Below are 16,247 nucleotides of genomic sequence, written 5' to 3' on the forward strand. Positions count from 1 at the left end.
TCTAAACTGTATGAAAATAGAGATGTACAGTCATTCCCATGTGAGCTTATTACTGTTAATGTTAACACCTAAGGCCTATGGACTGTGCACGCTATTCATATGGTATATGGTAATGATTATGGAGGTGATCCATGAAAAAATGGCCACATCAACTCGATGAAACCCACAGATTAATGTACTTTATATCGTTTTGGGATGTGGTGAGGAATAATCCTTGGCAGTTTTTTTTTCTCAGAAGAAGAGAAGAGCGTGACTGGTTTGATTTTCGTTTTCGTTTTGAGGAGCAACTTGATCCAGCCTAAAAACCACCTCAGATGATTTCTCATGACATGACCCTTTTTTTTTTTACTCCAGCATTACATGCGGTCAACTGACACATTCTTCTTTTCTTTAACTAAACTTGCTGTTATTATACTGTAAGGTTCTTAAAATTTTAATACGGCATTTACATTACGTTCCTCTAAATAAATCAATAAAAAAAAAAAAAAAAAAAAAAAATATATATATATATATATATATATATATATATATATATATATATTATGTAACAAAAAAGCAGTATCATTTCTGTATTCAACCAAGACGTTCTCACACCCAACTTGTCACATATTGACGCTTGGTCAGGACCCTTCGGCGTCACTTTAATGCACAGGATACCCCTTTAGTGTAATATTTAGACACGCAGGGTGCTCCATTGATTTCAATGAAAAACCTTTGCCGTCATTCACAGATGGGTATGGGAATGTTATCGTCTTGATGAAATTATATTGGGTTATGATTTTGCCATTATGACATGTTGGAGATGACTGCAGGCACAATTTATTCAAAAAGTACAAATATACCAAGTGTTCCGAGGCCAAACGTTTGATTTGTGTGAAGAAAAGCCCCACAAGCGATCAGCGTCTCCATCCTCCGAAGATCATGCACACATTAAAAAAAAAAGAAACGTAACGTCAGCTTTGATAGTGAAATTGCATTGGCTCTCGTATGTCTCGTGACCAATTGCGTCATTTCGTCAGCATTGATTGTAAAATGTCATTGGTTCTCGTGGGTCTCGGTTGCGTCATGCTAAAGAGTCAGGTGTATCTTTTGAATGAGATATGACTGCATGCGTTCACGGAGCGGCGGGATCATCATTTCAGCGATTAAAACATTAGATCAGCTCTGTTCTTAACATAAAGATATTGTATGACTTCAGAAGACTTAGAATGCAACATGAGTTAATACTTTTATACTGTTTTTGGTCAGTTTTTGCAATGAATACCTGTGATTGTACTTTCATTTGCCTGTCAACGTTACGTGTTTTATATTGTTTCGAACTGGTTAGGTTTAGGGTAGGAGTGGGATTAGTTGCTCCAAAATATAAAAGTAGTATAAAATCATGTCTACTTTTACAAATGCTAAGAAATAAATGTGTCTGGATCATAGTTTGTAAAAACAAAATATGGACGTAGTGTCCGTGACGTCACCCGTAGGTTTCTGAAGAGAGTTTTTGAAGCCTCAAAGTCGGCCATTGCCATCTTGGCAGTGCGTCACTTCCGGATAACAGAAAATGGGCAAAGAGGCGGGACATGGCTGCAGCAAGTCGATGAATTGCAGTTTAAGTCACTTCCGTATTGGCTTCAAAAGAAACTGGGGGAGGTTGCCGCTTGGTCTTGATCTGACGCATTGGGCAGACTGAAATCAATGGAGTACCGTGCGCATCGAAAAATTACACTAAAGGGTTGTGAGTTAAAAATTGACGCAGAGGGAGGGGTCCTGAACAAGCGTCAATATGTGATGAGTTGGGTGTGAGAACGTGTTGATTCAACCTACCTCCCACCTGTCTTCTTACCTTTATCTGCCCTTCCAGGCTCTATGTAAAATAACACGCCAATCTGCGGGGGCCTTCCAGAGTGTGATTGACAAGGTGGGATTACCCAGCATCCTCAGTTGCCTGGTGTCAGGCATCAGCCGTGTCCAGCAACATATGCTCACTATGTTCGCTGCCATGTTGGCATCAGGAGCACATTCCCACAGATTGGTACAGGACCGGGTATGTACATACAAGCACATGCATACATATTTGTTAGGGCTGTCAAAGTTAACACTTCTAGTCCATTTTACATTTATAACTTAAATTCTGTGTGAATTAATAAATAATAATAATGGAAAATAATATTCCCGTGGTGGAGTTCCCATTTATCATTTGCCTTAATTATGGATTATTTATTTATGAAACAAAAACAGATTGGCTGTTTAATGAAAGTTATTTTTGTGATGCAATTTGGTATTCCAAACATAATATTGCATTTATTATTTTCTCCTCTTAAAATAAAATACCAGCTACTAATTAGATCTTCAACAGTGTAATTAGTTGACTGTTATTTACCCGCTCTAAAAAGTATTGCATTACTTAATACTAATTATTTTCTAAATACCATTATTTATTTAAATTACATCATTTATTTAGTTATGCATTTCACCCAACAATGGTCCAGGCCAAACATTCTCCAAACATTTATATCAGGTTTTGTATAGAATGTAAGCTGAGTGTGTACAGTCTTAATATATAATTCTATACTTTATTGGTCTTGGCAATGTTTTGGAAGAAGTTGTGGGATTTGATGTAGCTGCATAATTCATAGTTATCAGAAATATACAAACATGTTTTTTATATATTTAAATATTAATAAAGTGGTGGTGTGAAAGAAACATGCACCTTAATGATTGATGTGTTCATTTTCTCTCATGTTCATGGATTTTTCATTGCATTCAGAAAACATTTGCACTCTTTCCTCTCACTTTTAATGAGAGTGTTAAAAATAGTTGAGAAGCATTTCAGTAGGGAAAAAGAAAAGGACAAGTGTGCTGTGTTGCCCACAATTCAGTTGCACACAGCAATTCTAGCATGTGAAGTCTTGGGTGAGATATCTTTGAGTTAAGTTTGGAGCAGGGGAGAATCCGTGCAATTGCCCTGAGAACATAGTGTTTTGTACTTCCTGTACAAAGAAGCCCAAAGGACACTGCTCAGATTTTACACACCTTGTTGCATTCCGAGTGCATTTATGAAAACACTTAAACTTGCACTGCTCTTTGCCTCTCTCTTTTTTTCTATTGCTGACTATTAATCCTCCTCGCTCTTTTCCTCGCCCCATTTTTTCTTTTCACTCTTGCCATCTTCCTCTCCATCATTCTGATTTCATAGTTCTCTCTTTTTAATTCTTTCGATAAGGAAAAAAACATCTGTACTATTATTAGACATATTGTACCATGATAGCGAAAGTCATATTATCAAATTTAGTACAAAGAGTCTTACGTTTACCCCGTAATGGTTGGTTGAAGGCAATTGTAACACTAAAAATAAAATAACTCAATGCAATTTTAAATGAGAGCACACCAAAGTAATACTGTGCATTTTAATACTTTAATTGGTACGAATAATTTTAGCTGTCCGGAATAATGTACAATTAAAGTAAAGTCTTAGTGATGCCAACATTGAAATGGCCAGAAAAATATAATGGTTGGAAAATACGTTTTACTAAAATATATTATTGAGGTGTTCAATAAGATATAATAATAACAACTCAATTTCACAATCATAACTTTTTAAAGCCGTAGTTCACCCAAAATTTATATTTTGTCATCAACACGCCTTTATATCATCCACACCTGTATTACTTGCTTCCTTCTGTGTAACTCAAAATGATAAATCTATTAATTTATTGATGTTTCACTTATTTCAGTATAATAAATGTAAACAAGGACTAGGGCTTTCAAGATTTAAAATTATTCTAAAGCAATGGTTCCCAAAACTATACCTGGTTTGTGCATTCAAAGTCTTATAAAGCTTTTGTGTGGTATCTGTGTGTGATGAACAGACTGTCATTATTCATTTGAAAATCTTGGCATCTTCATATGTTAATAAGAGAAGTAGTTATGTCTATTTGTGAATGAGTCATCATTTTGAGTCACATCTTTTCAGTGAATGATTGATCCAGTTCACAAAATGTTGGTCTCTTCTTTAAACAAAGCTACAGCGCTGTTAGTCTTCAGAAGACTTGGAACATGGTGCAAGAGTTTTTGAAAACGGAAAGTCTTCGAAAGTGTGTTTGTGTGTGTTGTTCAGGTATGCTCTACATTACATTATCACCTTTAGAAAATCACCTTTAAACCAGTTGTCCAAATGAAGTCCTTAGCTATGCTTATTACTACTAATAATACATTTTTTGTACAAAATATATGAAATGTACAAAATATATTCATGGAACATGATTTTTGGCATTAAAAAAAGGATAATTTTGACCCATACAATGTATTGTCGGCTATTGCCACAAATATACCCTTGCAATGTATGACTGGTTTTGTGGCCCAGGGTCACATATCTGAAATCCTGGTCCTTGTGGGAAAATTTTTTGGTCACCATGAGGAAAACAGCTTATAAATCATACCATCACCGTCAAGCTTTCTGTAGGGGTAGGGTTAGTGTAAGGAGATAGAATAGAATATACAGTTAGTACAGTATAAAAACCATACGTCTAAGGAGGGTTCCCACAAAGATAGCAAACCAGACGTGTGTGTGTGTGTGTGTTAGGATTTGTTAAATGCCTGTGAGGTCAGTAAATATTTGAAGAATTTCCTGGCCTATTCAATATAATGGAAGTGAATGTATAATCAATGATGTGTCTACCTTTATGTCGTTTACTCTTCAGCACAATGGTAACCACAAAAACTTCAACATAACAGAAACTCTTTTAAATGTCAAAAGTAACAGCTAAAAAACAAATAAAACAACACCTAATTTTATCAATCATGTGTAAAGCATAGGAGTGGGAATCTTTAAGCACCTCACGATCCGATTCCGATTCTGGGAGTCATGAACCAATTCCAAAAATGATTTGATCTACTACTTTTTTTAAGTTTACCGACTTAAATTTTTTAATTTTTTATATATATTTTTTATTATGTATTTAATTATAAGTACTTTTTAAAATAATTACAAATTAACAATTGTAATTAATTAATTAATTAAAACAATTGTATGCAAATATTTGTAAATAAACTAATATAGCCTCGAAACATAACCGCAAGTAAGTAGCCTTAATAATAAAGAGGAACAAACAAAAAAATATTTCAAGCAACAAATAAAGAATGCTTTCAGTATTTAAGAGTATCTGAACGTTTTCCGTTCAAGAGCTCTGAGTATTTTTTCTCTTTCTCATCTTTACGGTTGCTTATTGATTATTACTGCTGATAATTACTGATGACATTTAGCCTGACAATCCAGACCCACATCAATATTTTGGGTCTGGGAACATACCATTGGCAGGGCAAATAAACGGTTGTCTTTCAAATTCCCTCTGCATGCAATAGTAGATAGTGCTACAACCAACCAGAGCAACGAAGAAGGTGAAGCGGAGCTAGTTGAAGTCTTTTGCCGTATCTGGTCGGCAGAACTTCGAACCCTTCTTCCTTTTTTCAAAGAAAAGCTTAACTCCAAGTCTTCCAGAGTCGCGGCCATAGCCGATTCAAAATGCCGCTATTCGCCAGCTTCTTTGTTTTCAAGTACCGCCGCAACTCTTCCGTCATTATGTTAAGCCCGCCCACCGACTCTATACACGATGTGATTGGCCTGACTAGAGTTTGGTTTTTCCAGCTTGCAAGCCAACGGAGAGTTGCTAGATGCCCCGGCTGCAAATTATATTTGCTGCCGCTATGGTGCGTCTCGATTTCTAGGCCAGATTACATTATAGACAGTGGGAGATCTAATAAGCTGCATTCACATGCACAGATCTTTTTTTAAATGCAAGATGTGGTTTAATCCCTTAAAACAGAACTGACTGTTGACATTAATTTCGCGTCATAAAAGCATTTTGAGATGCAAGTACATTTAACCACTTAAACACAGTCGCACACAGCTGCATGCATGAGCGCTCTTCTCAAAGCGCACGTGAGCATTTGAAATTGAAAGCAGCCTTCTGACAGTGAGTTTAATATTTTTTATATATAACTGCATTCGAAATGTCATATGATGCTTCATAGAGGATTTGTAAGGAAAATACAGACGGGCGAGACCGCATATGCTGCAAGTGTAATGGCAAGCAAAGAACGCGTTTCTCACAGCGCATTATCCTGTGCGTGTGTGAGGAATTGGAAGCAAGCAGAATACGTGTGCTTCTAAAACACACGCAGTGTCATCGCACATCTGCGGTTAAAAACTACGTTTAGAATCAATCCTGAAATTATCAGAATCAATCCAGAATCTTTGGAGAGAGAATCACGCTACATTGATTAAAAAAAAAATAATAATAATAATGCAGAAGTTTAAATTACACACAATATTACGTTAATATAATGATCAACATTTATTATGTCAATAGAACTCAAAATAATGTTTGCAAACTAAAAGGTTTAATGAAATCAGCAAAAAAAAAGTTTTATTGCAACCATGCATTAAGTTGTGGTAACAGGTCCCTTGTTAATTATTATTATTTTCTGACCTGTGGTATTACTGTAGGTCTCCTGTTTAAATCCCCTGACTATTTTTATCATGCTGAGAAACTTCAGCACTTAGTGTGACTGAAGACATTTAGAGCGTTACAATTGCCCCCAGTATCCCCTACTGCACATGACTTGTGATAGAATGAGCCAGTATGTACTGTATGAAGCTGACAACAGACCGGAAGAGAAGACGATGCTGAATAAAGTCGTAGTTTTTGTTATTTTTGGACCAAAATGTATTTTCAATGCTTCAAAAAGTTCTAACTAACCCTTGGGTGAACTAACCCTTTAATGTCAGTGTTTGAACTTGTTAGGCATAACGGTTCCGTCCAGTACTGACCGCAATTCTGATCATTTCCTTACATTTGACCATAACCCTCCGAACAGTGGTGTCAATGCAGCAGCGGTTTAGCACGTTGAATGTGAAGAAAATGTTGCATATAGTGCATTTTTCTTTTTTTCTTTTTTTTAAACAAGTTCTGCCAATAAGTTTTTGATTTTTTTTCAGTTTGGCACACACACTTTGTACATCCTGTGCCATCTCTCACTGCTTTGCATTATTGACAGCCTGTATCGCTCTTAGTACTGGCAGCACTTCATCGGTCAACAACTTTAAGATCGGACCATTTTTGTTAGTCTCAGCAACTATACGGTGTTCTGAAGCAGCTGCGTTGACAGGCGCTGTGCCTCACTGCCACTCAGCATTCTTTCTTTTGTTAGTAACACCTGCAGAAAGACTGGCAGAAGGTTTTTTTTTTTCCTCTCTTTTTTTCTCAAGTCTTGACTTCTGGAGGTAGAAGTACTCTGTGGTTGTCCAGTTCTTTCAATTAATTGAGAAATATAGATTTTTTCATTACATAGTGTTTACTCATTACTATAAAGAAATAGTTTGTTTTATAATGGAGGTGGAACAAATTTCAAGCTAAAATGTGTAATTGCTGTGCCACTGTGGTTCCCTAAATATTAGAAAAATTCCTTTCTGCTAAAAAACTTTCTCTTATAACATTATCGGTAACACTTTACAGTAAGGTTCATTAGTTAACTACTAATAATGAACTGCACATTATCTTTGTTAATGTTAATTTCAACATTTACTAATGCATTATTAAAATCGTGTTAACATTAGTTAATGCACTGTGAACTAACATGAACAGCTGTATTTGTATTAACTAACGTTAACAAAGATTAACAAATGCAGTAACAAATGTACTGCTCATGGATAGTTCATGTTAGGTAATACATCAACTAATGTTAACTAATGAAACCTTATTGTAAAGTGCTACCACATTATCTGTTTATACACTAGCATTCAAAGGTTTGGGGCTGGTAAGATTTTTTGGTAACACTTTATTTTACAGTGTCCTTGTTACATGTACTTACTATAGAAATAACAGTAAATTATGCATAATTACATGCAACTAACCCTCAACCAAACCCTAAGTACATGTAGTTAATCAAGATTACTCTAAATGTATGCTTACACTGTAACAATGACACTTTAAAATAAAGTGTAACCGATTTAAATTGATTTTTAAATATTATATTTATTTGTTTATTTTTCCTGTGATAGCAAATCTGTATTTTCAGCAGCCATTACTTGGTAACACTTATAAGCTTGTATTAGTTAACATTAGTTAATGCATTAGTTAACATGAACTAACCATGAACAGCAACTCTGTTCAGCATTAGTTAATCTGAAATACAAAAAACAAAAAAATCCAGCTGTTCATGGTTTGTTCATGTTAGTTCATGGTGCATTAACTAATGTTAACAAGATTTTAATAATGTATTTGTAAATGTTGATATTAACATAATAAATAAATGCTTTATAAGTGCAGTTCATTATTAGTTCATGTTAACTAATGAACCTGATTGTAAAGTGTTGTCACATGATCATTTAGAAATTATCCATCTTATTTTCAATATTGCAAACCGTAGTATTACTCAACATTTTTGTGGATGTCATGGTACTTTTTTTTTCAGTATTCTTTGATTAATATAACGTTCAAAAGAACCACACTTACTGCATTTGAAATAGAAATGTCAAATGTCCTTACTATCGTGCTGTAATTTAAAACATCCTTGCTGAATAAAATGATTAGTTTATTTTAAAAACAGCAACCTCACTGACCCAAACTTTTGAATGGTGTAGGTTTAGTTAATTATAATAATGTATTCATTTATCTATATGAAACTGCCTAAACAGTTATGTCCATTTTTCATCAGGAATTATTTACAGTTCTTTCAAAATCTTTCAATCCCTTTTCCGAAACTGGCTGCAACTTATGTTTTTCTATTTACCCAGGAGCCCGGCGAAGCAATGCATACTACCGTGGCGTGTCAGAAACGGGCAAAACATTGTACGGCTCTGTTTTGCTCTTAATCTGAGGCAGTAATCAATTGTAAAATGGGCTGTAGAAATTGATTTAAATGCCACTGTATACTGCCTTCAAGGCCCTCTCAGATTAACAATGCTAATTTTCTTTGACCTGTATTCATTTGCATGTAAATTTCCAATTTGACTCTGAATATTAGAAAAACAAAAAAATAGTTTGAGTGCCTAAAACTTACTGGATCTCCTCCGGACCAATTATAAACTGCTGTGGGTTTCTCTGCTTAATTCCCCTGACGAATAGAAGTCCAGAACGTGGTGTGTTTATTCATACATTGTCTAGCATAGAATTTAAATTTCAATGAAGCGCCGAGCGACTGGGCTAATTGGGTAAGGAAGTGCCGCAATCTCGGAGTGCAGCTTGGAATACTGTTGATGTAATTACGATCCATGCCGAGAGTACAGTAGGTGCGTTTGAAATTAATTAACTTCCCTTCTCGTGCTGTAGTTAATCCTAATGTTTCGGATTGTTTTGCTTTTGACAGTTCCCCCCCAATTATGCTGATAGTGAAAGTTAATCAATTCCTCCTGATTTGCTGCCCACTAAATGCTGTGGAACTCATTAGCTTATTAACCTCTGTTTCATATCAAGTGCATTTCGGGGTGCTTTTCCATCCCCTCCAGCACCTCGCTGTGTAAGTGATAGCACCTGTCAAATTACTGTCAGACAATTGGGGCTTATGACACACTAAATGTCCAGAGACCTCCCGGTCTTTTTAAATGACACGTATGCGCTAACAAGACTGAGCTAACGGCTTGAACGCCTCTTTGCAGGACTTTGTTATGAAGATAATCCGCTCTCTGGAGAGTCCGTCTTCAGTCATCCGTGCCAAGGCCTTCCTCGTTCTTCTGCAGGTCCTTATGTACAACAGAGAGATGCTTCTGCTCTGCTGTAACTCCAGGTAAACACTCTACACAATGAAATCCCATCAACCAACAGGGCAGAATACATTGAACAGAGCACACGTTATAGATCCGGTGAAATGCTTCTGTTCCTCAATAGCGCTGAGAGCCAAATATACACGGAACGGTAAACAAAGACACAAGCACAAAGGGAAAAGCAGGGGAGATGTTCCTCTTGCGCACCATATCCAAGTCCACACACTACAAATAATTCCACATATGAATCAGAAAGAGAGAAAGAGACCATCAGGGAGATGGAGATAGGGAAACACACATAGACTAAATCAATATCATATATGTTTCATTAATAATTGGTGGAGAGGGTGGAAACTCTATTGAGTCTGTTGCTCCACTGGACAGTAACTGTTTTAGTTGGAGGTTTTAAGAGTTTCAGTGACTGTCCTCTGTTATGACTGCAAAAGTTCCTCAATTTCTTCCCAACATTCATAATGTTTTAAACATCTCTCCTTGCATGCATGATTGTTACAGATTTCGGCAAATGTAATTAATGCTTGCTCATACCAGTAAAGATGGGTAGATTTGTGTAATAGATTTTCAATATTTAATTATGTATGATTTTTTTCTTCTACCTGTTCACAAGCCTTAACAAGCACACATAAGAGCTGTCTTTGTGATGTTTGAGTTGGGGGAAGTGTGACTCACTAAAGGAGTGTTTGCAAGGTTGTTTGAAAATATGCTTTATTTTTCTATATATATATATATATATATATATATATCTATATATATATATATATATATATATATATATATATATAGAAAAAAAATGGTACAAAAGCTGTCTCTGGGTGGTACCCTTTAAAAAGGTTCTAATATGTACCTTTGAGGTACTAATATGCACTCTACCGCCCCAGTGACAGCTTTTGTACCTTTTTTTTTCTTAGAGTGTAGTGTCTCAGAATCTACGTTCTGCCAAATTCAGAAGATTTTCACAAAAATAAAAAGTTAAAATCTCTAAATTTGGAAAGGAAAAAGTGCTCTGATTCTGCCTGGACCTAATTATTGCATTGCCCAACAGAAAAATGCTTGAGGTTTGAAGGTGAGTGTGTGAGTTGAAACTTCTGTGGCGCTTCATACAGCTCTACACTATCGACTATGAATAACAGAGTTTTTTTGCCGGCAAGATTTCAATAATGTGACCAGGGGCCTATACCATGAAGCCGGTTTAGCTGGCTAGCCAGATATGTTCAAGCTTAGTTTGTGCTAATCCTAGGTTTTGGGTACCATTAAAATGGTTTGGCTTTTAGCAGTGTTCATCTCCATAGTAACTTACGCTCCATGGCTAACCTGCTCCAGGGCAGGTTATGTTCTGGATAAGAGATCAAACTGAAATTGGACCAATCAGCTGTGAGCAAAGTGACACACCTCTGATGCAATGAAGTCACTCCCCCTGTTTCTACTCCAAATTAAAGGTCACTACATAGCAAATGGCTATTAAAGACTAAAGCGTCTGGCTTTTAACAATGATTATTTATAATAATAATAATTTTGAATGATTTAGATATCATTTATGTAATTATTATACCCGTAATCAATTACAGATGTATCATTTTAGTTAATCAATCATTAATAGGCACTTAGTTGAAATTAATATAAATAGCATATACAAAGGTCATACAAATAAGCTTTAAAATCAATCAATAAAGCTATAAAAATTACTACATGCAAGCTTAAATGTTCAATCCTCTATATATCAACTAAACTAACTTCATAACTTTTACTTGCATTGATGTAGTGAATATTTTCTTTAAGTTGTACTCTTTTATAGACGGCTCTTTTTTTCTTGCTGTGTAAATTAGTTTAAATTCTTAATATTTTTCAATCATGTAATATTCTGCAGAAGAGAGAAATGAATCTTGCTGCTTCTCTCGTGAGAAGTGAATCTAAGTTTTACTGATCCACAGCGTGTGATTGGCTGTTCACTACTGATGTCACAGCTAAACTCCTAGACTCAGGATCAAAGCCTGAGTTGACAGAGAAAGCTGATGATCAGCATCATGGGACCAACAAAGCCTAAATAGATTGGTTTGGTTTTGTCAACTCTAAACTAATCCTGTAACCCTGAGTTTGTTAAACTACCATCATGGTACAGGCCCCACATCTACATAGTATAACAACACCAAGACCTCTGAAATAACAGGATTTAAAACATCATGGGCTATAAGCTATACCTTTTTGGTTTGTCAAAAGTTAATAATGAAATCAAGAAATTAGAGAGTTTACATGAAATTCAGAGATGATGGATTGTAGGTAAGAATTTATGATGGTCACCTTCATCTGAATGGTGATTGCAGGGGGAGAGCTGCCTCTAGACGCGACATGAAAACTTAACTTAAATAGATGAGTTTCATTCTCTCATCCTTCAAATGTCTCTCTACTCATTTCCTCAAATAGGATTGGTCAAAAAGAGATTATGGTTGAAGATGGTTTACCTTATAAAAAAAAAAACTATATATCAATAAAAAAACGATATATGTACACTCACCCAAAGGATTATTAGGAACACCTGTTCACTTTATCATTAATGCAATTATCTAATCACATGGCAGTTGCTTCAATGCATTTAGGGGTGTGGTCCTGGTCAAGACAATCTCCTGAACTCCAAACTGAATGTCAGAATGGGAAAGAAAGGTGATTTAAGCAATTTTGAGCGTGGCATGGTTGTTGGTGCCAGACGGGCCGGTCTGAGTATTTCACAATCTGCTCAGTTACTGGGATTTTCACGCACAACCATTTCTAGGGTTTACAAAGAATGGTGTGAAAAGGGAAAAACATCCAGTATGCGGCAGTCCTGTGGGCGAAAATGCCTTGTTGATGCTAGAGGTTCAAGCTGATAGGGGAGCAACAGACCCCACCGGGTAACACTCATCTCCACTACAAATAGGAAAAAGAGGCTACAATTTGCACGAGCTCACCAAAATTGGACAGTTGAAGACTGGAAAAATGTTGCCTGGTCTGATGAGTCTCCATTTCTGTTGAGACATTCAGATGGTAGAATCAGAATTTGGCGTAAACAAAATGAGAACATGGATCCATCATGCCTTGTTACCACTGTGCAGGTTGGTGTTGGTGGTGTAATGGTGTGGGGGATGTTTTCTTGGCACACTTTAGGCCCCTTAATGCCAATTGGGCATCGTTTAAATGCCACGGCCTACCTGAGCATTGTTTTTGACCATGTCCATCCCTTTATGACCACCATGTCCCCATCCTCTGATGGCTACTTCCAGCAGGATAATGCACCATGTCACAAAGCTTGAATCATTTCAAATTGGTTTCTTGAACATGACAATGAGTTCACTGTACTAAAATGGCCCCCACAGTCACCAGATCTCAACCCAATAGAGCATCTTTGGGATGTGGTGGAACGGGAGCTTCGTGCCCTGGATGTGCATCCCACAAATCTCCATCAACTGCAAGATGCTATCCTATCAATATGGGCCAACATTTGTAAAGAATGCTTTCAGCACCTTGTTGAATCAATGCCACGTAGAATTAAGGCAGTTCTGAAGGCGAAAGGGGGTCAAACACAGTATTTGTATTAGTATGGTGTTCCTAATAATCCTTTAGGTGAGTGTGTGTGTGTGTATGCATGTATGTATATATGTGTATATGTGTGTATATATATGTGTTATGTTTTAAGGCTATTGGGGGGTAATTTTTCAAACTCCTTTAGGGCTGTTAATATTAATTGATAATTTTAATAGTTTTATTGATTATTGATGTGTTTAGTATTTTTAAATACTGCATACAAGCTCAAGAAAATGGACTGCAAGACCATGTTTCTGTTCACTGCAGTCACTTTGATGGTGTGTTAAACATGTTGACAAGCCTTATGAACGTTGGTCACCATCCGCCGGTCTCCCTGACAGTGTCTGATGTATCACGTCAGTGTTAGCCATTAGAGCATGTACTGTAAATGCACATACATTTATATGATGTAAACCAGGCCTCACTGCAAGCTGTAATTTTAGTTTTATTTTTTGATTTTTATAAATTAAGTGGATAGTTCAACCATATATACTTTTTCTCCCAAACTCCCGTCAGTGGCCACCAAAATTGAAATTGAACCAAGGGAAATTGATACCAAACATAAATGCATTTAAAATACAGAGGACTAAAAATAACAATAACCAAATAATATTCTACTATTTATTAACGAAACATGGCATTTTTCATACATGCAGAGACAACTGTAAGTGCTAAATTAATAGATTTCCCTAAAAAAAATTAAATACCGAGACTCTGTGGCGCTTTCAAAAAATCTCATTAAATTAAAATACAAACAACAGTACACATTCGTTCTTTTACCCAGCTCTTTTTGGCTTGGCAATAGATTGGCTTGACCTCGAACTGTGAAACAAATGACAGAAACAGGCCGATCATTTAAAACTTTCACATTCTCCATAATTGAGTCTCTTTGCCTCAATCTAACATAAGAAGAATGGATCTTGAAACTGATCTCATTATTCCTTTTGTATGTACATCTTCAGAATATAACCGGTCATTTTCTTTAATCATGTTCTCCTAATTCATCTATATTTAATTTGAAGTCAGTCTTGAACAGCTGAAGCTCCTAATTGCTCTCATCACTGTCTTACAAACACAGGATGTCTGTCATCACTAGCATTTCCTCTTCCCGGGGACGAGATGTGCTCTCTCTTCTTGCTTGCTCGCTCTCTCTCTCTCTCTCTCTCTCTCTCTCTCTCTCTCTCTCTCTCTCTCTCTGTCTCTCTGTCTCTCCTCATCTCTCAGTCTTCCTCATTTTCTCCTTCTACCTCCGAGTCCAAGCAGTGCTGCACTGATGGAGTGTGTCAGAACTGACCCAGCGTTCCATCTCCCCGAGTGAGAGCGTTCACTGCATGAAAAAAGGTGTATCCGGACCAGGATACTCCTGTATACACTGCTGAAATTCGGAAGAATCCAGGAGTATACTGGCCGGATAGGTCAAATTCCATGGATCCGTATATGTCCGTATTCATCCGAAATGGTACCAAATCGGATGTATGTTGTGGCCGTATACTCCCATGCTACAGCCATTTGTTGCCATGGCAAATAATCCCATCAAGTTTTTCCCAGGAGACATTTTCACACCTCTAAACAGCTTTGCCTTCCATCCCCTATTGGTCCTTCATCTCAAACTGGATTGGTTGTTTTTTTTTAAACCACTCCCAAAACCCAGACTGCTATTGGAGGACAGGGCTCATTGAAAACCCAGTCAAGTGACTTTATTGGTTACTTCTAAGGCTAAGGGTGGGCTAGGTTTTGTAGCATAGGGACTTGATTGGTTATAGGCCAGCTATGCAGATTTTGCTCATTAATATATAATATATATATATATAAAAAATAATCCCCTCTCCCTCCCAAAAGAAAAATACACACAAAACAATTTGAGAAAGTCTGAAATATTTATTAAAAAGGTATAAAAAAAAAAAAAAAAAATTCTTAACAGCATTATAAATGAACATTAAAACAATGGTGAAACAAAAACAAGTGAACTAAATGTATTTAAAAGGGATGAAAATGTAAAGGAACAAATGTAAAAATATAAACAGTCCAAAGAACATAAATATACGTTAAAATGAATTGGTAAAGAAACAAAAAGGGAAAAAAAATGAACAAAATGCATTTAAAAGACAGATGTAAAGGAATAAAATACACAGTGAACATAAAAAGGAAAAGAATAAATATACAACTTAAACAATATAAAATGAGAACAATAAATTTATAAGACAAAAAAAGTGTATATAAAATATATTAAAATACATATAAATATTCCAAGTAAACAATATAACCAAATAAAAAGAACAAAGAGCATTATAAACATACATTAAAATTAATGGGGGAAAAGATAAGTGAACAAAATGTTTCTAAAGGAAGGCGGCGTAAGAGGAACAACAATACAAAACGTGGAGATCAAAAGCAACATGGACATCTAAAAAGGAACAAACATACAAAGTATACAATATAAAACGAGACAAAGAAATCTATAAATTAAAAAGTGTATATAAAATATATGTAAATACTCTATATATGGGAACCAATAAAAGTATAAGTATATAAACATAGGAATAAAGAAAATATAAAATGGAACAATTGAATATTAAAATTATAATTATAAAAGAATTGTGACCAACTCTAACACAATGTTGTTTGAGTTTTGAACATTTTTTCAAACTGCCGTGATGGGCTGGTGATGTGATGCGTAGCGTGGGTCAGTCTAGTCTGGTTTGTAGTAGCTAGCCTAACCATCCACACTGGCCTTCCATCAACAACAGCAGCATCTTCAGACATCTTGTCTATAGTTGCTGTCTTCCACAGGTTCTGTGTTGGTTTGTGCAACCCTGGACCTGGTCTCCAGCAACTGCAAAACATGACAGTGAATTAACCACTAAAACTCAGAGAGGAGTATAGTAACATTCTGGGGGGGAAAAGCTTAACCGGTTTCTTAACTTAC

General features: G+C 36.0%; 1 protein-coding gene across 1 annotated transcript in view; it reads left to right on the forward strand.

The window, feature by feature from the left end:
- ulk4 (unc-51 like kinase 4) overlaps window positions 1–16,247 on the forward strand; it is a 264,458-nt gene that overhangs the window by 76,444 nt on the left and 171,767 nt on the right. Inside the window, exons 20-21 of the mRNA XM_079837455.1 lie at window positions 1,853–2,035; window positions 9,647–9,774. Coding sequence (XP_079693581.1) covers window positions 1,853–2,035; window positions 9,647–9,774 — 311 coding nt within the window. The remainder of the gene's footprint in view (window positions 1–1,852; window positions 2,036–9,646; window positions 9,775–16,247) is intronic.

Source organism: Gobio gobio (assembly GCF_949357685.1).
Source record: "Gobio gobio genome assembly, chromosome: 15".
NCBI lineage: Eukaryota > Metazoa > Chordata > Actinopteri > Cypriniformes > Gobionidae > Gobio > Gobio gobio.